The sequence below is a fragment of the Acinonyx jubatus genome, chromosome E2 (assembly GCF_027475565.1).
Source record: "Acinonyx jubatus isolate Ajub_Pintada_27869175 chromosome E2, VMU_Ajub_asm_v1.0, whole genome shotgun sequence".
Lineage (NCBI taxonomy): Eukaryota > Metazoa > Chordata > Mammalia > Carnivora > Felidae > Acinonyx > Acinonyx jubatus.
In genome coordinates, this window is record NC_069396.1 from 10100131 (window position 1) to 10124968 (window position 24838).

General features: G+C 48.5%; 1 protein-coding gene, 1 long non-coding RNA gene and 1 other non-coding gene across 3 annotated transcripts; 2 read left to right on the forward strand and 1 right to left on the reverse strand.

Annotated features, from left to right (window-relative positions):
• Window positions 1-3102: 3102 nt before the first annotated feature.
• Window positions 3103-17776, reverse strand: NUDT7 (nudix hydrolase 7). The gene is made up of 4 exons (XM_027076260.2): window positions 17653-17776; window positions 15365-15518; window positions 9739-9897; window positions 3103-3993 (listed from the first exon to the last, which is right to left on the reverse strand). The coding sequence occupies exons 1-4, from the start codon at window positions 17685-17687 to the stop codon at window positions 3625-3627; spliced, it is 717 nt and encodes a 238-aa protein (XP_026932061.1). The 5' UTR covers window positions 17688-17776; the 3' UTR covers window positions 3103-3624.
• Window positions 16877-24838, forward strand: LOC128313206 (uncharacterized). The gene is made up of 3 exons (XR_008293571.1): window positions 16877-17547; window positions 20664-20817; window positions 22962-24838. It is a non-coding gene; the product is annotated as an uncharacterized LOC128313206 (long non-coding RNA).
• Window positions 24674-24758, forward strand: TRNAR-UCG (transfer RNA arginine (anticodon UCG)). The gene has a single exon. It is a non-coding gene; the product is annotated as a tRNA-Arg (tRNA).

Consider the following 24838-nt stretch of genomic DNA (forward strand, 5'->3'; position numbering starts at 1 on the left):
TGGCTAGAACTACATAACAAATGCAACTATTAGGGGTTTCTTTTGGCCTATATTGTGTTGTGAAAAAATTACTGAGAGGCCACGGTGCTCACGATGAACCAAGAAAGTGCAGGCACCGCTGTACAGGAAAATGACGATGTTCTGAACCAGAGAAAGGACAATACTTGACATTATTGTTACAATATAACCTTGCAGTTAGAACGCCATAATTACTAGCCAGATGCTTGTTCTGAGCATCTGGTTGTGCTATGAGTAAAGGGGTCACATGTATTCACTCCTTTAAACCCTCCAAAAGACCTAAAACAAAAGGTTGACTTCTCCCATTTACCGAAGAGGAAACTGAGGCCTATAGAGTATACGAGTAATTGCTAAAGGTCACCAAATAGGCTGATGCTGGAGCTGGGATTCAAATCTAGGCATCCTGACTCTCAGACTCAAGGCTCTTAGCCACTTGCTTACCAAGGACGCAGGGATGCAAAGAAGGAGACAGCTGAGCTGTCTGCATGGCACAATCCACAAAGTTCAGGGACCGGAGACACTAGATGTTTGGGGATGGCCACCTAGCCCACTTTCTTCTGAAGTGCTCCCACCCACTGCCTACTGACTCAGGGGACTTAGGGAGATGTGTGCATTTGTGGTCCCAACTCTGACCCCTGCCCTTGAACGTATCCACAGGTTACTGGAAACGTGCCAGGTGTCCCAAGCTCCATTAAACGAAGCTTCCTCCAAGAAACCGGAGATGGACGCAGTGAGGGCCTCTCGCTTTTCTATGTCTGTATCAGTCAACTGAAATAGGCGGTTACTGTCACAATAATGACAGGATGCGGGGCACCTGGGTGGCTCAGTCGGTTGGGCGTCTGACTTCGGCTCAGGTCGTGATCTCGTGGTTTGTGGGTTCGAGCCCCACGTCAGGCTCCGTGCTGACAGCTCCGAGCCTGGAGCCTGCTTCGGATTCTGTCTCCCTCTCTCTCTGCCCCTCCCCTGCTCGTGCTCTCTCTTGCTCTCAAAAATAAACAGACATTAAAAAAAAAATTCTAAAGTAAACAACAGGATGCAAAAAGGAAGGTTTACAACTTCTTGCTTTAGAGGTGGCTAGCTGGGCTTGCTCCCTCCCCACTGCTAAGCTTCCTGAGGTTGACTCGTTCAGTGGTTTTGCAGACTCCCTGAGATCTGTACCCTGCCAATACCTTCTTTCCTTTGAGCCGGATTTGCTAGACTTCTGTTCCTTTTAACCAAAGGACGTTTCCCTGGAATCCCGAGCATAGATGTCATAAAGTACACCGCTAAAAAAAGGTGTGTGTTCAGGGGTGGGTAATACCTCCAGTGCTGAATATTTGGCCCCTTAAACTGGGTGGCCACGAGCGTGCTTCAGACTGTAGACTTTGGCCGGGCCACGTCCTCTTAGAAACCAGGCAGGCCTGCAGGGTTCACAAAAACAAACAGTTCAGAGAGGCGGCTTTCTGCACGGTCAGAGGGCTCAAGAATCTACCAGGCGATTACACTGCTGTCAGACTGTAAATACACGTTCGCAAATGCCTCTGTAATTGTTCGGCAACAGTGTGGGCCTGTTCACACAGGGCCAGCTACTGCATGTTAATGGGGAGGCTTACCCAGCATCTGCTTTCAAGGTTGGAGCCAGATCGCTGCCATTTCAATGTTCCTGGGGATGCGGCACCAGATCGGGTATCTTTCCTCTGCCAGCTCGCAGACAAGAAGAACTCCGAGGCGATGGGCAGTTGTGTGGCTGATTGGTGGCTTTGGCATGGGCATTCTGTTTTCAGCTATCCCAGAGTCTTCCTACAACTGGTGTGGTTTCCTATACCTCCGGCGACTGCCAGTAAGACGGGAAATTGCCGTCACGGACTTGAGGTCATTTTGCTTTGCACACTGGTGTCCTTGGCCTCGTGCAGGACGGTTACCATGATTAAAGAGATTCCTGCTGACTCCAAAGCATGAGGTCTGGAGATGCCCATGTAAGAAGTGGTACATCTCAAGGCATGCAATTCAGGACGTTTGTCTTTTTGACTTTTGATTTGGGGCTAGTGCTCAAGACCAGTGTTTTTCTGCTTTCATCATCTTAAGACAAGAGAACATCCTCTGTCTTGATTGGTGGGCATAGGGGCCTCAAATTCCTTCTTTTCAGTTGCTCGGGATAATGAGTGCCAAACCAGGCAATACCCCCGGGCATCTTGTGCATGTCACAGAACCCATACGTTCAATGTCAGATCGTTGCAACTTCTAACTGCTGGCAGTCCTTCCAGTTTGGGTGACTATCCAGCTGGCCATTTCCAAGTATTACACATTACTTAGGGGAATAACTCTGCTCTAACAAAACGACCCCAAATAAGTGGCAGAAAAATGACCTAATTTTAATTCTCCTCTCGTGTCACAGTGCAGAGTGACAGATTGCTTTGCTACAGAGTCATTTAGAGATCCAAACTCCTACCACCTCTGAGGTCTGCCGCCCCCGCCCCCCCAGAATTGTGCTCATTTGTATGGTCAAGGCGGGGTCGCAGATACATCTGTGTTGTGGCTCTCGGAAAGGGGAACGAGAGTCTGAGGAAGCTGGCTTATCTTTTAAAACAGGGATGACCTTAGGGGCACCTGAGTGGCTCAGTCGAGTTAAGCGTCCGGCTTCGGCTCAGGTCATGATCTCACGGTTCATGAGTTCGAGCCCCGCGTCGGCCTCTGTGCTGACAGCTCAGAGCCTGGAGCCTGCTTCGGATTCTGTGTCTCCTTCTCTCTCTGCTCCTTTCCTGCTCACACTCTATATCTCCTTGTCTCTCAAAAATAAATAAATGTTAAAAAAAATTTTTTTTTAATTGGAGACGGCCTGCACGGTCAACCGTCACTCACATCCTGTTGGCCCAGGTTAAGTTCCGGAGCCACATTTAACTACAAGGGGTCCTGGGTAATGCTGTTTCTTCCTGGGAAGCTCAGAGCTCAGCTTCAACTCTGCTGCCAGCGAGGAGAAGGTGACTAGATTCTGACAGATGGTTTGAAGTTTCTAGTCACATGTAACAACAGACAGAAAGGAATATATTACCTCCTAAGAATAAGATCAATGCCACACGGTCATATAGTCAACAAATATTTATTAAGTACCTACTACATGCCAGATACTTTCTCTTACAAGTATTAAAAAATGTATTATTAACAAACTGTGGGTGAAATTACGCAACACTATAAACACATTTTTCCACTTTTTAAAAAAAATTTTTTTAATGTGTATTTATTTTTGAGAGAGAGACAGTGTGTGTGAGCACAAGCTAGGGAGGAGCAGAGAGAGGGAGACAGAATCCAAAGCAGGCTCCAGGCTCTGAGCCGTCAGCACAGAGCCTGACGTGGGGCTCAAACTCACAGACCACGAGATCATGACCTGAGCTGAAGTTGGATGCTTCACCGACTGAGCCCCCAGGCGCCCCTCACATTTTTCCACTTTTGAAAGACGTTTTGCTCTTGCGGGTAATAGAGGGCAAGTGGGAAAAAGGCAAGGTATCTTTTACCTTCATACTGTGGGAACGATACTCGCGCCCGTCCATTTCCGACAGCTGGCGTTATTGTTGTCCTTGTGGATAAGCACACACCAAATCCTCTTAGTTATCTGGATGTTCGTCTCACAAATCATAACTTGCTTGTAGCACGTTTATGCCGCTTCAGGAAGATCTCTTCAGAGGATGACATTAGATCGCTGAGATTAAATTCAACGTCGAAGGTGGGTTTTTTCCCCAAAATAATTAAGGCAACGAACAGGGCAAGTTTCGCCGTTACTCCCTTGATCTGGTAGGGGACATCATCTTCAGGATGTCTGTACTCAAAGCAGTGAACAACAACATCATGGCCAGAAAGTGTCATGTGACTCTGGTGGTAGACCCGCGGATGCAGGAAATATTCCAGAGGCACCAGGAACACCTTCTTCACCTCATCAGGATTGGGCTGGGCCTGGAACTTGTGGTCTATGAATCCTACGACGGGGGTTATCAGCGTATCTCTCTGAAAGCGGAAAACAAAACACACGAATTAAGAAGTGAAGAGGGAATTGTTTCAGACGCTAAAATCCTGCCACGTCTAGGAAAATAAGAGAACAGTCCAGAGCGGCCAATCACATAAGGTGGGTAGGGACGGAGGGGGAATTTGCTCCAGACATGAATTTTATGCTCCCCGTGAAACGGGGGGACATACGTGGGCAGTATCTGTGAAACGACTCTGAAAATGTTCTTTTGTGAACCTACTGGCATCATCTTTGGCAAGGGCAGCCTGGCGACACTATAAAAACGTGGTCCCTTTGACCTCGCAAGCACATTTGCGCAAACGTATCTGTATGATAAAGTCCTACCAGTGAGTCAAGATGCAAGACCGAGACATTACCTGCACTAGCCCCAGGCTCTGAAGTTTCCACTCATCCGCTGACGGACGTGCAGCGTAGGTCAGTTAGGAGGGTATCTGTGTAAGGGGATACTCTCGGCCCTTAAAATGAATGTGATAGACACCACCTGTCCCCATCAGTACAGCCAAGGACGTGCCCATCTGATCAATACACAAGTCCAGTGACATATCAACTGTGGCATAGACCCAATTATGGGGAATTATACTTATTACATATGAACCAGTTTACATAACATAGATGTCTATGTATGGGAGGGGGGATTTCTATTTATAACCACAACTGCTTGCAAAGGAATGCAAAGTATTGTGAAGTGAAAGGCCCCACCGGGAACCTGGAGGGTGAGGCCCGGGTTCAGGTAGGAGCTGCATAAGAAGAGAAGAGCTGAGTACCCTTGAAATGGAAAGCGAGACAAGTCTAGAGCTCTTGGGGGGCGTCCCGAGAGAAAGCGGCCGGGAGAAGCCAGGGGTACACTGGGAGACCGACCCAGGATACCAGGATACACAGGCCTGTGGAAAATTTCTCAGGGGAGCGAGAGCTGAAACATGTTTCAGAGCGGTGATGACTCAGACCATTAACGGAATTCATGGTGAAAGTCAACTGTGCGGGCCAGTAGGGGAAGGTGGCAGCACAGGCCTTCGCTGTCCTTTAGGAGGAAAATCTGGGGTCAGAAGTGGCCCCAGGGCCGAAGCAGTAACCACCACCTGGCCCCGAGTGGATGCTCAGCCTCTCGGGCCACAGGCCCCCCAGAAGTGCTCTGAGACATGACACGTTCAGATACAAGTGATTTCTGAAGGAGGAGCTCCCAGGAGGTGCGTGAGGCAGGGAGGAACCCGGGCAAGGGCGGCTGCGGCCATTCACGTTGGAGCTGGACTCTGACGACCCTCAGCACGGTCGCCGGCGAAGGGGCGCCTGGCAGCGTGAATTCTCGGGCCCTCCAGGCTCTCTGTGAGCAGGGGAAGGTGGCAAGCGGCGGGTGTGAGCTTTCAGACATACAGTAAGAGGGATAAGAAAGGGTCTGGAAGAACCCGGAGTGTTCGTCCAGGGCGCATCTGTGGTTGCTGTCACCATGCCGTGACCGCAGCCTCAGGGGCCCTGGTCTCGTCTGCAGCACCCTCTCCCTGCTTCTTCACGACAGCCGGACCTTGAGGAAGCTTTAACAATGGAAATCAGAGACCTGAGGAAACCTGCTCAAGGTCAAAGCCAGCTAATACTTGGCAGGAACCAGGATTCACCTGGCCTGCTGCCCACGCTGTAGAGCAGAGCACTTATGTTCGGTGAAGACACAAATGTTACCCTATCTCCGAGTGGCACACCAGCCTTGCACGTGGCTTACACACGCTCTGGAGAGTTCTCAGCTGCAGCTCGGACTTAAGCTCTTGCTGAGGGCTGAGCTAGGGACACAAATGCATCCTTACTCTAACGGCCAAACCGTTACAGGCACGGGTGTGAACGAGCAACTTAGCGAGGCCAGTGCTGGCCCCTGGACCAGCGTGTCCAAGCGTGAGGAAATTGGTGGGGAAAAATATCAAAGCCACGAAGGGAGATAACGGTTTGAGACTGAATGATTCAGAAGGGAAGTCAGGCACGTTCAATGTGGTTCAAGTTTAGAAAAGTGAGAGACTTTGGAAATCAGTAAATGAACAAGCATCTTTGGACACCCAGTTCCTAGACACGGGTGTCCATCTTGGAAGGAAGAAAGATGGCGGGTGCATGGCGGACGTTCTAGGACCAAGAAAAGACTGAACTTCGGCCACCTGCTGGGCTGGAATCCCGTGGAGACTGGCTTAGGCTGTGGAAAAGGGGAAAGGCATGCTTCTGGGTCTCTGGAGGAAACCACATGCTGTTTTTTTTCAATGTTTATTTATTTAAAAAAATTTTTTTTTAATGTTTTTATTTATTTTTGAGACAGAGAGAGACAGAGCATGAGCAGGGGAGGGGCAGAGACAGAGGGAGACACAGAATCTGAAGCAGGCTCCAGGCTCTGAGCTGTCACCACAGAGCCCGACGCGGGGCTCGAACTCACGGGCTGTGAGATCATGACCTGAGCCGAAGTTGGACGCTTAACCAACTGAGCCACCCAGGCGCCCCAATGTTTATTTATTTTTGAGAGAGAAAGAGAGAGACATAGCATGAGCCGGAGAGGGGCAGAGAGAGGGAGACACAGAACCTGAAGCAGGCTCCAAGCTCTGAGCTGTCAGCACAGAGCCCGATGCAGGGCTCAAACTCACAGACTGCAAGATGGTGACCTGAGCTGAAATCAGACATCTGACTGAGCCACCCAGTCGTCCCAAGCCACATGCTCTTAGAAACATGCCCAGGATGGGACATGCCACTGGAACGCACCGAAACGTTTACAGGAGTTGAAGCTGCAGAGATGGCAAAGTGAAGGAGTGAACCGAAACGTAAGGGCCACAGACAGAGAAAAAGAAGAAATGTCTCCTGAGACTTTTGCAAAGAGAAGTACACACACGTTTGACGAAAAGACCACTGGGGTGGGCTCAGAGGGCCACAGCCTGCCTTGGCGGGGGGGGGGGGGGGGGGGGGCGGTTAGTGCAGGGGTGGGAAAAAGCCAACAGCACCCGCTCTAGCTCTGACACCCAGAAACATCTCCAAACATTGCCACATTCCCTGGGGGAGGAGATCGCCCCTAGGTAGGAGGCACTGAATTAGATTATGCTTCTAAGTGTTTAACACATGGCATTTTTGTGCTATATTTAAAAGAACTGCAAGGCTCAAAGAACAAAGCAATCCTCGCCAGCACTTCCAAAGACAGTACACCCTTCCAGAAAGCCCTGTGTTCCTCCTCATTTCTTGATCATGTGACTGGCATTATTATATCAAGAGCTGGTCACTGTAGAAACATCCGGCCCCAGGAGCGTCTGGCCCACAGAAATCTCCTGAGACCCAACACACTCCTGTGAACACTGTTGTATTCCACCGCTCCGGGCAGAACTCAGTAGTTCCCGGGCACCTTGGAAATGGAGTTCCTCTCACTGGGGCAACTTTTAACCATTACGGTTCGATCTGGCAATAGAGTTTTAATATAAATCCCCAAAACACGCTGGAGGATTTTGCAGATGCCAAGTGGAAAGGGTTCCCCGTAGAGAGAACAGAGCTGCCTAGAAAGTAATTAAGTAATTGACACATTTCTTGTCCTAATCCCACATTTTCCCCTCTTAGTTAGGAAGCATTTATTTGAGAGGCCATTAGCTTCTTCTCAACTCAATCTCCCCCGAGTGGTGACCTTTCTGTTTTTCAAATGGGCCAGATTAAGATAAATGTCTCAGCATCATTGATTGTGACAAGGCTGTACCACCAAGACTTGAGGCCAAATGGAACAAAAAGAATGGTCTAACCCATGGGTGTTCTGATTTGTATGCATCAGTGGGACTCTCCTCCCGAAATAAAAATTTACCTGAATGCCCAATGTGTAAAACATACAGCTCACACCTACCTCCGATACCTGGTTGGAGCACACTACCTCTGTGGTATTCTTCCCCCGAGCCCATAACCCCAGCCTACCCACGAAGAAAATATCAGATAAATCCAAATGGAGAGGCATTCTACAACATACTTGACCAGTGCACCTCGAAAGTGTCAAGATCGGGGCACCTGGGTGGCTCAGTCGGTTAAGCGTCGGACTTCAGCTCAGGTCACAATTTCACAGTCTGTGAGTTTGAGCCCTGCATCGGGCTCTGTGCTGATGACTCTGAGCCTGGAGCCTACTTGGAATCCTGTCTCCCTCTCTCTCTGCCCCTCCCTCACTCACACTCTATCTTTCTCTCTCTCAAAAGTAAATATTAAAAAAAAAAAAAAACTGTCAAGGTCATGAGAATAAGGAAAGTCTGAGAACTTGTCACAGAGCACAGACTAAGGAGACATGACAAGCAAATACAATATGATGTCCCAGATAAGATCCAGGGCAAAAAGGAGGACATTAGTAGAAAAATTGGTAAAAGGCAAATAAAATGTGGAATTTAGGTAACAGCAATGTAATAACAGTGCTTTCTTAGTTGTGACAAATAGACACCAGGGATGCAAGATGTTAACAATGAGATGAAGTGGGGGCAGGATTATGAGGACCCTTCATAGTATCTTTGCAACTTTTCTGTAAATCTGCAACTATTCTGACATTGCAAGTTTACGTTAAAAATTTTAAAGCGATAAAATAATGCTGGTATCGGGGCACCTGGGTGGCTTGGTCGGTTAAGCGTCCGACTTCAGCTCAGGTCATGATCTCACGGCCCGTGAGTTCGAGCCCCGCGTCGGGCTCTGTGCTGACCGCTCAGAGCCTGCAGCCTATTTCAGATTCTGTGTCTCCCTCTCTCTCTGCCCCTCCCGTTCATGCTCTGTCTCTCTGTGTCTCAAAAATAAATAAACTTTAAAATAATGCTGGTATCCAAATACAAATTTACGTTTACTCCTTCTAAAGTCAATTAGTAAATAGTCGTAAGTTCATAAGAAATAAGATCAGGCTAGATCAGCTCCAGAATTCATTTTGCTGCATTTATGGGTTTTTCGTGTATACTATTCAAGAAATCCTGACTCGTACAGAAATGTAGTCACAAATAATAATAGTTTTTGAACAGCTTGCCTGGCGATCTCAGGGTACTACTCAATGAATATATGGAAAAAAAGCCTGATTCCATGGTATGTATAAAAATGAGTATATTTAGGGGTGCCTGGGTCGCTCAATTGGTTGAGCATCTGACTTCGGCTCAGATCATGATCTCACAGCTTGTGGGTTCGAGCCCCACATCGGGCTCTGCGCTGACAGACTGGGGCCTGGAGCCTGCTTCAGAGTCTGGGTCGGTCTCTCTCTCTCTGTCCCCCTCTCTCTCTGCTCCACCCCATTTGCACTCTGTCTCAAAATAAATAAACTTAATAATTAAAAAAAAAAAGTAAAAAAATAATAAAACTGAGCATATTTAGGACAAAGGTGATGCACTGGTGGCCTCCAAGGGGTGAAAATTTGGTATACAGCATGCTCACATGTGTGGTGGTTTTTCAACAGAATTCTCAAAAGAAATGCTGACCGGTGCAAAGTAAATGGAAACCGAATGCTAAGGAAAGAACTCTGTTCTGTGAACAGGGTTCCACAGAAACCATTTTGAGACCCACTGATGCAGTTCAACCTGTTCATTTCTGGATGGTTAAAGAGGGGCCCAGATGGGCAACGGAGCTTTGCCCAAGGCCACTGAGTTCACGAGGGGCAAAGTCCGCATGAGAACCAGGCTCTTGACTCTGTTAGGCACTGTCGAGGGTCACGGTTGGCCACGCGTGGAATGCTGAGACAGTGGATCCACTGGGTGCTCGGAGTCCGAGCCACCCAGATCCACCCCGACACTTACCTCAAGCAGATACGGCACCAGGCGGCAGACGACCTCCACCTGACGGGGGCACAGCCCCACTTCCTCCTGGGCTTCCCGGACAGCCGTGGCCACATCATCCACATCTGTGGGTTCACACTTGCCTCCAGGAAAGCAAACTTCTCCAGGAGACCTGCGTAGCTGGGAATTGAAAGGGCAGAGTCGCAATGCGGGATTCCCACTCAGGCACCGTTCACTCACTCAGCAAGGATTTACCGAACTTGTGTCACAGACCGGTCCCACCACCCTGGTGGGAGTAAGCGGAAAGAAGACTGCCCCACCACACACACACACACACACACACAAGTTTTTACTTGAATCCTTTTAAAACATGAACTTTGCGAACTCCCTTTACTTGTCACCGTTCTCAGAAAAATCTGTATCTGCCCAGAAGATACAGATTTACATGGACGGGGGAAGAAAAGCGGGAGGGGTGATAAAAAGGGCACTGTGATCAGCAGATAAGCTTTACTGAGTCCCACCATGTTCTGGGCATGTTGCTTCACAGGAGCCCTCAGATCGGCTCCACGTGCTGTTGGGTTTTTTTTAAAGCATTTTTTTTTAATTGAGATGAAATTCACATAACATGAAATGAACCATTTTAAAGCGAACCATTCAGTGACATCTAATACATTCACAGTGGGGTGTGAGCACTGCCACTACCTGGTTCCGGAATATTTTCATCCCAGAGGGAGACCCTGTACTCACTAAGCAGCTGCTCCCCACCCCTCCCTACCCCGCCCCTCCTTTCTGTCTCTAGGGATTTACCTACCCCAGGTTATTTCATATACATGCAGTCATATGACATGTGACCTTTCGTGTCTGGTTTCTTTGACTTAGCATAACGTTTTAAAATTTTTTTAATCTTTAAGTTTTCAACTGAAGTATAGTTGACATATAATATTAAATTAGTGGCAGGTGTACAATATCGTGATTCAACAATTATATATACATTACACCGGAGTGAGGTTTTCACGCTCTTCTGTGTTGTACCACGGCATATCAGCACTTTTTCCTTTTCATGACAGAATGGTATTCCACTGTATGTATATATCACAATTTGTAACCTTTCCAAAATGTTTTTTTTTTTTATTTTAGAGAGAGAGCACAAGTGGGAGACAGGGGCAGAGGAGAGGGGGAGAGGGAGAGGGAGGGAGAGGGAGGGAGGGGGCGAGGGGGAGGGAGGGGGGGGAGAGAGAGAGAGAGAGAGAGAGAGAGAGAGAGAGAGAGAGAGAGAGAGACTCTTAAGCAGGGTCCACACTCAGCATGGAGCCTGACGTGGGGCTTGATCCCATGACCCTGGGATCATGACCTGAGCCAAAACTGAGAGTCGGATGCTCAACTAACCAGGCCACCCAGGTGCTCCCACAAGTTCTCTCTCCATCCATTTGTGGATATATAAGCTAGTATTCTATTATCTAGTGGAAAAACTTCCACTTTTTGGCAAGGGAACTACGCTCAAAGAGGTTAAATAACACGACCAGGTCACGCAAGGTACGCAGTGGAGTGTTTACTTCTCCATCCCGGCTCTTAACCAGCATACCAGCATTAATTAAGGGCTTACTAAAACACAGGAACTGTGGCCACCTGAGCCATTAGCGGTGACAAGGGGGGTGCCTGTGTCCCTCTGCACATGCACGTGAAGGGACAGGAGTCCCTTCTCCCTGCACTGCCCCTTCCACCTCCATCCTTGATCCCATGCCTTCCTGACCAGAACTGTGGCTCCGTTTGTAGCATCCTCCCTTTCTCTTGTCTCTGTCTTGTTAGGAGTTCTCTCTTATCTTGGCCAGAGGTGGGGAAGCACATCCCCTCGTGCAGGACCAAACTCAGCAAATGTGACCTCAACTTCGTGGACACTCACTCCCGCCCAGTGCCCACCATCCTCTCTCTACTCAACTGTCGAGGAGGCCTCAGGGTCAGCAAGAGTCCCAGGTGGGCCTCTTCTCAACAGGGCACCACGGGGGTGGGGGGTGGGGGGAGGGAACGTCCTCCACAGACCTCCCAGGGTCAGGTACCTCCCAAGGTCACAGGGCCAGTCACAGGAGCTAGCGGCTGAACGTCATGGCACAGGGCCTGGCCCATGTGAAATATTTGTTGACATCAAGTTGCAAGGTCAGTTCATGATGTTTAGAAGCTAAATCAAAAGGTCCTGTTGGCATTTTTAGCACCAGGGCCAATATATCTGTGTAAGAACAAGCCAGATGCCATTATCAATTCTGCAGCATTCCAGAATTGAAAGTCCTATTTGAGCAAGCTTTTTAAAAAGCAAAGGGAAACATTTTAAAGTTCTTCTCTGCTAACAAATCAATAACACTGCAGGAATTGCCATAGTACACAGAAATCGCACACATCTTCATATCAGGGTTATGAGTTGGTGAAAACAAGGTTGAGGGATATGTTTCTACTGTCTTGACGATGACCACCCATTCGCCCAAGAAAGAGACGTCCTGTAAGATCACCTCTGAAAGAAGTCCTCCATTCTGTTAGCTCATTCAGCATCAAAGCGATACGGGCAGAAGGCACTTACAGGGAATCATCGGCTTTGACAGAAATACTGGCCTGATGTAATGGGTTATTCTGAATACTCCTAAGAAAATGCTATGCTGTTTTCAAGGAACAGACACATTCATAAAAATGATTATTCACAAACTGTCAGCACCAAAAAGGTCCCTATCAAAGTACGCAAGGTTTCCACCTTTCTTTTTTTTTAAAAATTCTTTAATGTCTATTTATTTTGGAGAGAGACAGACAGAGTGGGAGCCGGGGAGGGGCAGAGAGAGAGGGAGACACAGGATCGGAAACAGGCTCCAGGCTCCGAGCTGTCAGCACAGAGCCCGAGGTGGGGCTCACACCCATGAATAGCGAGATCACGATCTGAGCCAAAGTTGGACGCTTAACCGACTGAGCCACCCAGGTGCCCCATCTTTCTTTTTAACACCATAACATTTTTTCTTAAATAAAACCTTGTGGAGTTCTCTTCACAAGCCAAATGAGGTTGCAGGCTGATTTCCTAAAACTTCAGTCCACGTTTTGTTGTTGCCTTTCCTCTTGTCTGTTTCAAGTCCTGAGAGCTGGGGGCAGAGGGAGGCAAGGAGAGAGGGGGGCAGAACAGGGGAGAGAAGAGGGAGAGGGAGAGCTTCTTTACCCTGCAAACATTACGCACTGTTTTCAGTCCTATTTTGAGAATAGAAAACTGAGGCTCACAGAGATGAAGAACTTTGCTGTAGGTGCCGGAGCTAGGACGGGAGCCCACACGGAAGCAGGAGGGATTGAGGCAGGCGCCCCTTCCCCATTTACTGGTGGGAAACCCATGAGCCTTTGCATGCATGACTCCAGGGAGGGGTGCAGCTCCAGTAATGCCTGGGAGGGAAATTCCTTGCCCTCCAGGGGCAGATAGGATATAGTCAGATCTAATTAGACTTAAACTTTCTTTACTTTTTTTTTAATTTTTTAACGTTTAATTGTGAGAGAGAAAGAGAGAGGGAGTGAGTGGGGGAGGGGCAGAGAGAGAGGGAGACACAGAATCCGAGGCAAGCTCCAGGCTCTGAGCTGCCGGCACAGAGCCCCACGCAGGGCTCAAACCGATGACCTGCGAGATCATGACCTGAGCCTAAGTTGGAGACACAACCAACTGAGCCACCCAGGTGCCCCTCAATATTCTTTTTTAAAGAAATGTGACCATTGCACACCAGAGTTTATGGTCTAAGATGATTCTCCTGTACTTATCAACAGGCAAAGCTATCTGGGTGATACAGAACTTGGAGATCCATTTCGGTCTTGCCTCGACTTTCTACACTAGTTTGTCTCCTTGTTCAAAAAATATATTGAAGTGCTTCTTTCCTCTTTGGCAGAAATGAGAACAGACCCAGTCCCCTGGTTTCCAGTTTGGGTTTCTCCTGTTGGAACCTGGATTTTCATTACCTCCTGTGTTGATGTGATCGTTGCCTGACCCAGATCCAAAAAAACCCACACGAGTCTAGGGGCGCCTGGCTGCCTCAGTCAGGAAGAGCCCACGACTCTTGATCTCGGGGTCGTGAGTTCCAGCCCCACATTGGGTGTAGAGATGACTTAAAGAAATAAAACTAAAAAAAAAAAAAAGAAGAAGAAGAATCCATACGAGTCTAATCCCAAACCCACAAAACTTCAGCTGATTCCTCAGCTTTCTTTGTCCCCCTGAGGGGATACTGTTCATTGTCCTGCTTAGAAAGCCATGGCTATTATGGCCCATTTTCATTTTTGTACTTGGATAACTTTGAAGTTATTGCTTCCCCAATTTTACCTCAGAAGTACCCCAATAGAGGGGCACCTGGGTGGCTCAGTCGGTTAGGCATCCGACTCCAGCTCAGGTCATGATCTCACAGTTTGTGGGTTCGAGCCCCGCATTGGGCTCTGGGCTGATAGCTCAGAGCCTGGAGCCTGTTTTGGATTCTGTGTCTCCTCCTCTCTCTGCCCGCACCGCCCCCCCCCCCACCATGCTCATGCTCTTTGTCTCTCAATAATAAATAAACGTTAAAAAAAAAAAAAGAAGTACCCCAACAGCAAAGGAGAATGTATCCAGGGGGTGTACCCATGGAAACTCCATTCTCAGCTCAACACCTCTTTAAAGTACAACAGTTTATCTATAAAAATTTTTTTTTAATGTTTATTTATTTTTGAGACAGAGAGAGACAGAGCATGAATGGGGGAGGGGCAGAGAGAGAGGAAGACACAGAATCGGAAGCAGGCTCCAGGCTCTGAGCCATCAGCCCAGAGCCTGACGCGGGGCTCGAACCCACGAGCCGTGAGATCGTGACCTGAGCCAAAGTCGGACGCTCAACCGACTGAGCCACCCAGGCGCCCCAACAGTTTATCTTTAAAGCCCAGGCCGAGTGGGCTAACAGTAACAATGATGGCGGCTGAAACTTACCGAGTCCTTGCCAAGCAAGAGGTGGGTTTAGGTGCCCTGTGTTTGTTTCCCTGGGAAATCCTTCGTGAGTAGCCCCACAAAGCAAGTACTGGTGGTTTGTCCTCATTTTGCAAGTAAAGAGACTGTAGCACAGAGAGGGTAAGCAACTAGACCAAAGTCACACAGCTGGCCAGGAGAGAGCCTGCGTTCAAAGGCGGGCAGCCAGCTTCAGGGCCCTGGCTGTTCATTTCTGTGTTCGAGAATTTTCCAGTGGCAGTGGCAGTTGTGGCCCCCAACCCTGCCAGGGCAGGGACGTCTAGAGACACCTGTGGTTGTCACAAAGGGGTGTGTGTGTGTGTGTGTGTGTGTGTGTGTATTACTGGCACCTAGCGGGTAAAACCCAGGGATGATGCTAAACATCTCGCAGTGCACAGAAGAGCTCCTACAACAAAGAATTATCCAGCCCAGATGCCAACCAATACAGCTAAGGTTAAGAAACCCTGACCTAAAAATATTTCAAACTACTTGCTAATTGCTTATTTTTCTTTCTAAAACTTCTCCCAAAACTGCCATGCTACCCTGCGGCTTCTTGTCCCCCTGAACATCACAATCTTCCAAGTCCATTTGAGAATCCGTGGCCTCAAAATGCGTGCACGTGACGGGTTTTGGTGGGGTTTTCGAAGATCCTGGAACTTTAATGGCAGGGACCTTTCTGTCACCTACCTTCTCCGACCGGAGGGTGAACAACAAATGGAGTTTTCCTTCTTTCACCAGCAACGGTAAAAGGACGGAGTATTTGTCATACGACAAATGAGAATATCTGGTCCCAGCATCATGCTCTTTTAAGCGGGCCTTCGCATCATCTATCAGACTGTTTCTGAAATGGAAACAAACAAAACACTTCAGTAACCAGAGTTGTGGGAAAAAGCTCCCAGTCCTGCCTATGTTTCTGTTGTGTTGTGCATCTCGGAGCTTACCAGGGCTGACTCTCACTGTATTTGTCGATAACATGGCAGGAATAATACTCTCAGCCCAATTGCATGACCAGCAAGATAAAATGAGCAAAAAAAAAAAAAAAAGGCTAAGAATACAGTTTAGTGCATGGTTTCACTTTGGAAATTAAGTAGAAATTATGGTAAAAGATTCTTTCAAAACTGCAACAGTTAAATGTTGCAATCCTTGATAATACTCCAGTAAGACAGGTTTGGTAAACAGGTCGTTGTCGTTAAGTTAGAACTCTCTTAGCCTGATCCTTATGTCATCAAACCCTTATGTCTTCAATTGCCTTATAAAGTTTTTCAAAAAGGGTTAAAAACCCTTATGTCTTCAATTGCCTTAAAGGTCCCAAAAATCTAGTGACAACAGATTCACCGTGTTACAACACAGATTGCTAGGCCCACCCCTAAAGCAAGACTTGGTAAATTTGGGGTGGGGCCTGAAACTTAGTATCCAACTCCCAAGCAACCAGGATGCTGATGCTGTGGACCAGAGGAACCCACTTTGAGAGCCATTACCTGACAATATGCAAGTATTTGGATTTGTAACCACATTTGGTGCCCTGAATTCCTGACTTTGAATGTTCTGGTCTTTTTGACTGGTGTATTTTGTTGCTGGTTTGTGTAGTAGCTTAAATAGTGTCCCCCCAAATTCATGTCACCCAGAAGGCTCAGAATGCAACTTTATTTGCAAGCAGTGTCTTTGCAGGTGGAATCACGAGTCTTAAGATGAAATCATCCCGGATGTAGGGTGGGCCCTACATCCAATGATTGGCATACTCATAAGAAGAGAGGACATAGAAACACACACACACAGAAGAAGCCAATGTGAAGACAGAGGCAGAGATTAGAGTGATGTGGCCACAAGCCAAGGAACATCAAGATCCATCGGAAGCTGCAACAGGCAGGAAATTCAGACGTCTGGGCTTCAGGACTATGGCAGAATGAATTTCTGTTGTTTTAAGCCATCAAGTTTGTGATACTTTGTTACAGCGGCCCTAGAAACTAACAGTTTGGTTTTAATTTTTCTCTGGGAAAGGCAATTTTGCAGAGTGGGCGAAGTCAGATCTTTAAGGGGGGGCAGAACTACTTGTAAAGTGTTTTGGAAGGACCTCTCCAGGCCTTGGTTTCCTCATCTGTGACCTGCTTGAAGGTATCTGTAAACACGTCGTGACTGCTGTCATAAATGTGTCCGGCATTAGGTGGGCAAGTTGTTTGGGGAAGGTGTTTTTTTGTTTGTTTTGTTTTGTTTTTTTGCCTCTTTCTTCATGACAGGATGCTCACTAAAGCTGGCTGGGTGCCAGCAGTGGATTTCAAAAACGACCAAAGGCCTTTCAGAACCACAGCAAGCGGGCACTGGAGGGGGCTCCTGGGTGTACCCCATGCACACAGGCCCACGTCCAGAAAACTGGCCCGCCAGAGTGTGCACTGGACCCACCGACTGTGGCTTTTTAAGAGGCCCCAGAACCGATCAGAGGGACCAGCAGAAGCAAAACTGCAAAAACGTGTGTGTCCACATTAGGGGCTGGCTGGAATAACCACCAAAAAACCACCACCGTAGCAGCCACCCGGTTCTGAGCAAGGGCTCGTCCCACGCATTCCACGCTTTTCTCTTTCTGTCCCCACAACAGCCCGGGAGAGGTTAGGACTGGGTCCCGCCCAGGCTCAGAGAGGTTAGGTAACTGCCAGACCCTGGAGGTGGCCACCGCGGCCTTGAACCCAGAGCTGCCTGGTGCGGGCTCCTGGTTTCTGGGATGGAACTCCGGAGAAGCCCTAAGCTGAAGAGGACAGGCGGCTGGGCAGGAGAAAGGGGTGCGACCCTGCGGGGCCGGGTGTGAGCCCATGGGTGCAGAGGCCCCGCGTCCCCGCGGGCGGCCCGGGAGGCGAGCGTACCGAGCGCGGGCTCCGCAGGTGGGTAGATGGGCGCCGCAAGAAAAGTCCCGGCCGAACGGCCCCGCCGCCGCGCTCGGGGACGGCCGGGCCCTGCTCGGAGTGCCAGGGACCGGGGGACTTTACCTGACAGGCTCCGGGGAAGAACGAGCTGGAGACATCTCCGGGACAAAGTTTGTTTCCCCACCGCAACTCCTAGCTCGCGCTCTGCCGAGTGGGCATGCGCAGAGCAGCCGCGACCTGGGGCGGGGAGAGAGGCGGGGCCTATGGCCAGACCGTAAGGGGACTCGCTAAAGCAGTTTCCGCCCAGCTTCTTTTTTTTTTTTTTTTTAAATATATTTTATGGTCAAATTGGTTTCCATACAACACCCAGAGCTCATCCCAACAGGTGCCCTCCTCAGCGCCCATCACCCACTTTCCTCTCTCTCTCACCCCCCATCAACCCTCAGTTTGTTCTCAGTATTTAAGAGTCTCTTATGGTTTGCCTCCCTCCTTCTCTGTTTGTAACTTTTCCCCCCTTCCCTTCCCCCATGGTCTTGTCAAGTTTCTCAAGATACACATGAGTGAAAACATATGGTATCTGTCTTTGTCTGACTGACTTATTTCACTTAGCATAATACCCTCCAGTTCCATCCACGTTGCTACAAATGGCCAGATTTCATTCTTTCTCTTTGCCAAGTAGTATTCCATTGTATATATAAACCACATCTTCTTTATCCATTCGTCAGTTGATGGACATTTAGGCTCTTTCCATAATTTAGCTGTTGTTGAAAGTGCTGCTGTAAACATTGGGGTCCAAGTGCCCCTATGCACCAGCACTCCTGTATCCCTTGGGTAAATTCCTAGCAGTGCTATTGCTGGGTCATAGGGCAGATCTACTTTTAATTTTTTAAGGACCCTCCACACTGTTTTCCAGAGCGGCTGCACCAGTTTGCAAGCTCCTTACTCTTCCACAAGAATGGGGAGCCTATGAGAATTCTGAGGTTGAAGGGGGAAAATGCAGTGCAGGTGATTTAAAAGGATTCTGAAACTGCATTCACTGTTGCTAGGAGGTTAAGTTGGTTCAACTTCTCTGAACAGCAGTCTACACATGTTTACTGACCACCTACCACGTGCTTGGGCAGATCGCATAGCCAGCAAAAAGTCGCATGGAGCCAGCCTGCAGACAAGTGCACAAGAGAAACGTGGATCAAGCCATTACATAGATAAAGCAGATGCCTTTGTCCTTGGAGAGCATATGAGGGAGAAACGCGAGTGAACCAGGTCAGAGAAGGCTCACCAGAGAGAATGGACACCCGCTGTCCTCTAGAGCAGCTGTGCTCCATGTGTGGTCCTGGGACCAGAGCATGAGCATCACCTGGGCGCTGTTAAAAATGTATATTCTGGGGGCGCCTGGGTGGCTCAGTCTGTTAAGGGTCGGACTTAGCTTCGGGTCCTGCTCTCACGGTTGGTGGGTTCAAGAATGGCGTTGGTGGGGCGCCTGGGTGGCTCAGTCGGTTGAGTGTCCGACTTCAGCTCAGGTCATGATCTCACCGTCCGTGGGTTCAGGCCCCACGTCGGGCTCTGTGCTGACAGCTCAGAGCCTGGAGCCTGTTTCAGATTCTGTGTCTCCCTCTCTCTGCCCCTCCCCCGCTCATGCTCTGTCTCTCTCTGTCAAAAATGAATAAACATGAAAAAAATTAAAAAAAAAAAAAAAGAATGGCGTTGGGCTCTGTGCTGACAGCTCAGAGCCTGGAGCCTGCTTCAGATTCTGTGTCTCGCTCTCTCTCTGCCCCTCCCCACTCATTCATTTTCTTTCTCTCTCTCTCTCTCAAAAATAAATAAACGTTAAAAAAATAAATGAAAAAAAAAGTAGATTCTTGGGTTCCCCCCAGAGCTCCTGCACCAGAAGCTGGGGGTAAGGCCCAGCAATCTGGGCTGTAAGGAGAGTGGGATATTCAGAGAGCCACTGCTCTAAGGTATGTTTGGAAAGTAAATAAGGGGAGAGGGTTCCAGGAAGAAGACTGAATTTGTTCAGAGACCCCATGACACTCGTAAGACATCAGGCTTCAAAGACTGGCGGCCCAGGAGGTACACGGTAACTTTAGGGGCTCACAAAAATGTTCCAGTTCTAATTTCTTCAAAATTAGTTTTTTTAATGTTTATTTTTGAGAGAGAGAGAGACAGAGACAGAGTGTGAACGGGTAAGGAGGAGAGAGAGAGGGAGACACAGAACCCGAAGCAGCCTCCAGGCTCTGAGCTGTCAGCACAGAGGCTGACGCAGGGCTTGAACTCATGAACTGTGAGATCATGACCTGAGCCGGAGTCGGATGCTTAACCGACTGAGCCACCCAGGTGCCCCTTTACATTCTTTTAAAATCAGAAGAAAAAAGATGGATGCAATAATAACCAATATGTAATAATCAATCCAGCCTGGGTTATATCCACTTTATACCAGTGCAGTCATAAAATATGTTATTATTATTTCATGGAGGAAGGGGTCCATGAAACCAAAATTGTCTAGAGCCCATGAAATATCACTGTGTGGCCCTCAGTCGTGGGACAGTTGAGCCATACTTCTTAAGACTTTTAAAACCACTGAACTCAGATGTTCACCTTGCCAGTCCTGGCAAGGCTGAGAGCCCAAACTAAAAGCTTGTTGGCATCCAAATGATAATGTTAATGGCACCTTCACCCGCATTAGTGTGAACTTAATCCTTTGAGCAACCACACAACAGAGAGTTATCTCCACAGAGAGTTATTTCCTCACTTTCCAGATTAGGAAATTAAAAAAAAATGTCTTGGTGAGGTAACACAGCTAGAGTTCAAGATCAGACGGTTCTGACCTCTGTGCTCTTTTATTTTGACATCACTTCCCAGAGGCAAGTGACTATGAATTATGTGGCTCTGACTGTGAGTGAGGAGATAAATATCCGATACCCACCGTGTAGCAACTATGGGCTAGACATGTCTAACATGGGGCCCCTTGACCTCTAAAGCCTCCTGGTCTATTGGGGGTGATAATCAACATGATTCTCAGCTCTAGCAATGCACAGTATTCTCTCAGCTCTGTATGAGAGGGGATGGGAGACTGGTTCCGAGAATGAAATGGAGGGCTGAACATCACCGCCTGAGGATTTGATTTGCTCTTTGTTCAGGCGTCCTTTGTCTGAATCCTCGTTCTGAAGATGACTAAACTGTGGCTCAGCGTGGTTGAGTGCCTTGCTCGTGGTCTCAGAGCAAGTAAATGGTGGAGCCTAGTTTCGAGCCCGTCCGATTAACTGCATCCGGCACTCCAGTGGGATTTGAGAGGTAGGTGAGATTTCAAAGAGGCCCAGGGGGGGAAGTTGACATTCTGGGCGGAGGGAACAGCAGAAGGCAGCGTGGGAGGGGTCTTGCTCAGCATAGCACACAGGAACAGAAAGGGACATTTTTCAGAATGGATCTCTGGGAACAGATGAAAAGGCTTTGGAAGCCAAAACAAAATGGAGGTTGAACTTCTTCCAGAAGGGAGCAGAATAACAGGTCTGGGTTTCCCAGGAGATCTCTGTGGAAGCAGAGTGGGAATGAATTAAAAGTAGGGAGTGAAAGTAGGGGGGCAAGCAGGGGGCTCTTCCAATAGTCTGGACCCAAGGCACAGAAAAAGATGCTTTGGACGTCCAGAAAAATTCACATAATCCCAACATGAGAAAGAGCGTGGCAGGGGTCCAGGTTGCTTTAACGTAAAATGCGGCATCCCGAGACGCTTTGCTGTGTACCAAGGCCCTGTCCACAGCATCTTCTTTCAAGATCAGATGTACTGCTGTAAAAACATTTCGTTTTTATGGCTTTTTAAGGCTGGAAGCCACAGCCACAGGGAACATCACAAGGTGAAGTGCATCATAGTAAGATGATATATGTATGGGTGTGTGTATATCTCTGCACCTGCAAAACAACACAGGCTTCAAGGTTAACGGGCAATGTCTTTTAGGGGAAATGGCTTGTCTCTGTAGTTTCTGTGCACACATTTGTTGGTAGTGACATAATTCTGGAAAATGTGTAAAAGAGAGGCAAAGCTGTAACAAGGTCCAGGCCAGCCTGCGAAGCCAACACCTCCCTGGTGTTTCTCTCAAAGAAGCACATCCCAGGCTGCAGGGTGGACCTTATCTGCAGCCCACCCATCTGGAACCTTTATTTGAGCAGCACCCCATGGCCAGGCCTGGGTGGCACAGAGATAAGAAAATACCAATCAGCCTTCAGGAGCAAAGGATATCTGGGGAAAAGACCTACGACAAACAATTAACTTTATTGCCAGATGAGTGCTTTAATCCCGGAAAAGGGCTAAATGCTCTGGGGGATGAGGGGTATAGCAAACAATGAATTCTGCCGGACACAGGCACTGGGGTCCAAGTAGGCTGTGGCGAGAAGGGAAACTACTGGGGAACGCGTACTGAGCATTATTCTCCTGGGAAATCTGAGTTTCCTCCATACCTTCAGTTTGTGGGAGGGGCTCTAAATCCTTAGAAGGAAGTCACAGGGGAGTGTCTCCCCAGTGCATCCGATCCGAGTATACTGGCTACAACTGCTGGGTTGGGGATTTGCGAAGCAGACGCTTCCCACCCCCCCCCCAACTCTGCCAACGCACAGCCCCATCCTCCATCAACTCTCCCCCACCCCGAAATCAGACAGAGTTAAGGAGCCACAGTCTTCCCCCACTTTTAAGGAGAGGAAGTTGAAGGAGTTCTATGGGGACCAGGTTTCAATAGGAATTTCTCTGCAGATGGGACGGCGGGGTGGAAGGGGGGGAGCTCAGCATCAAAATCATTTGGGGGAAAGGATGCTGCATGGACACCTCAGTGCCCCAGATCCCACCCCACAGACACTTATCTCGGAGTAAAACCCACCCAGGAACATACATTTCTTTTTTGTTGCTTAAGGTTTTAAAAAAAAATTTTATTTATTTTGAGAGAGAGAGAAAGACAGGGAGCATGAGCAGGGCAGGGGCAGAAAGAGGAAGAGAGAGAATCCCAAGCAGGCTCTGCACTGAACCCGATACGGGACTCAAACTCACGAACTGTGAGATCATGACCTGAGCCAAAATTGACTGAGCCAGCCAGGTGCGCCAGAGCATCTAGATGATTCTCTTGTAAAGGTCGAAGACACTGGTTTAAGGGCTCCAAAGGGAGACGTTTGATATTGAGAAGATAAAGCCCCCTCCTTGTAGCACTTGCTGATGTGGCATCCTCAGAGGAGACGATAGGTGGTGGCCACGAGTGCCAGGAACTACCGCTTCTGGTGCCACTGGAACATTCTTCCTCTCTGGTCTTGGGAGCTGGCAATTTGGGCAGATTCGTCTCAGGGGAGACCCCAGGGGAAAGTTAAGTGATTGTTTTGTAGAAAGTGGGCTGGAGTGGACTGATCCCTACATAACGTGGTCCTTGCCTTTTTCTTTTCTTTTCTTTTCTTTTTTTTTTTAGACCCATTAGAAAGGAAAGAGTTTATGAGTTTGGTTCAGTACGTTCTCTGGTCAAGTGCCCATTCTCGGCTAGGCATGGAGTCGGATGTCAGAGACATAAAGACACGTATCAGTTGGTCCTTACTCTTGAGGGTTTGGTGTCAGATGTGGCGGTGAGTAGTCTCAGTCTGCACGAGGATCTCCTGGGGGCTGATTCAACATGGAGGCTCTTGGGCTGTGGCCTCGGGGATCCTGACTCAGATGGGACCCAAGCATCTGCATTTGCATCCAGACCTTCGGGTAATTCTGTTCGGAGTGTACACTTTGAAAGGAGGAGAAATGGAACTTGAATCTGAAAATAAAATAACACAATACAATACAATTCAATTCAATTAAAAAATAGTGGAAATCAGCCAGGCCCAGGAAGCCTGGGTAGTCACGTCAGCCAAAAAGTCAGTGACTTGAGACAGCCCTTGATTTCTGGCAGCAGGTGTGAACTATGAATTAAAGTTTAGGTAGGGATTATAGGGAAATGCTTTTAGAACTAGATTATAAGAATGTGAATCGCTGAGAATTTATTTCCAGGCGCCGCCAATGTGATTTTTCAAAGCAATTCATGGTGTTTTCATCCATGTTTAATTTTCATTGTGCAACAATAAAACAGATACATGCTTGCGTATTAAGATGGCTTCAATCTCTGTGTTTCCATGAGCCAGGCTGGCAAAACCCCACAAAAATGGATGGGCATCACTCCTGTATTTTATACCATTGTTGGTTCTCGTTTCTGTGCCCCTTTAGAAATGAGATAAAGATTAAGTTATGTCTGATTCCTTTACCGTCATGTAATCTCTGTATAATGGAACAATCAAGTAGGTTTAATTACCAGTAACAACTGTGCTGGGAAAATTTGTAATCTAAATGAAGGCTCGGTCTCGGATGCACGTAATGGCGTGACTGTGCCGCACGGCGACCAGCAGTCTGGTCCCAATTAGCCCGTGAATTAGTCGTGAAATTGGCTTCAGATTTTCCAGTGTATGTGGGAAGCTCGGCGTCTGCGGAAGAACCACGGACTCCACCGCATGGGGAATTCACCCTTTGTGTCCTCACCTTGGCCTCGAGGTCTGCCCACCCTGAACTCGCAGCTCAACCCTGGTTAAGCGTTCTTGCCCGTTCTGGTGACCGAGGGGAGGCAGGAACTCAGATCTCTCCTCGGATACAGGCTCCACCAGCCACCTATCTTGGTGCCTCGTCCAACGCGTTCTTGAGACCTCGGCAGGAACCATGCTCCCTGAGCTCTGCTCGCAGGAATGACACTCTGGCACTTGGAGTATGGTGTAACTGGTGTCATAATCACTGCAGGGTGGGCAGAGAGAGAGAGAGACAGACAAACCCTCTGAGACCACACCAATTTGCTGCTAGCCGCCGCTATCACGTTTGTCCCACGGCTGGCTACCTTAAAATGGCCACATCATGGTGTTGTTGGGGACAGAGGGTGCTGGTTATTGAGGGTGAGGTCCTCAGCGGAAAAGCCAGAAAAGGACACAGGCTATTTTGGAGCAGTTTCAAGGAGCTGGTGGGGGAGGGTTATACTTTGGGCAGCACTGTCCAATAGAACCTTCTGCAGTGAGGGAAATCGTCTCTCTACCTGTGTTCTCTAATGCAGCAGCCACTGACCAGTTGTGCGCTTGACTACTTGGTGTGACTAAAGAACTAAAAATTCTTAATTTGGGGGGCGCCTGGGTGGCTCAGTCGGTTGAGCGTCTGACTTCGGCTCAGGTCACGATCTCGCGGTTCACGGGTTCGAACCCCGCGTCGGGCTCTGTACTGACAGCTCGGAGCCTGGAGCCTGCTTCGGATTCTGTGTCTCTCCCTCTCTCTCTGCCCCTCCCCTGCTCGCGC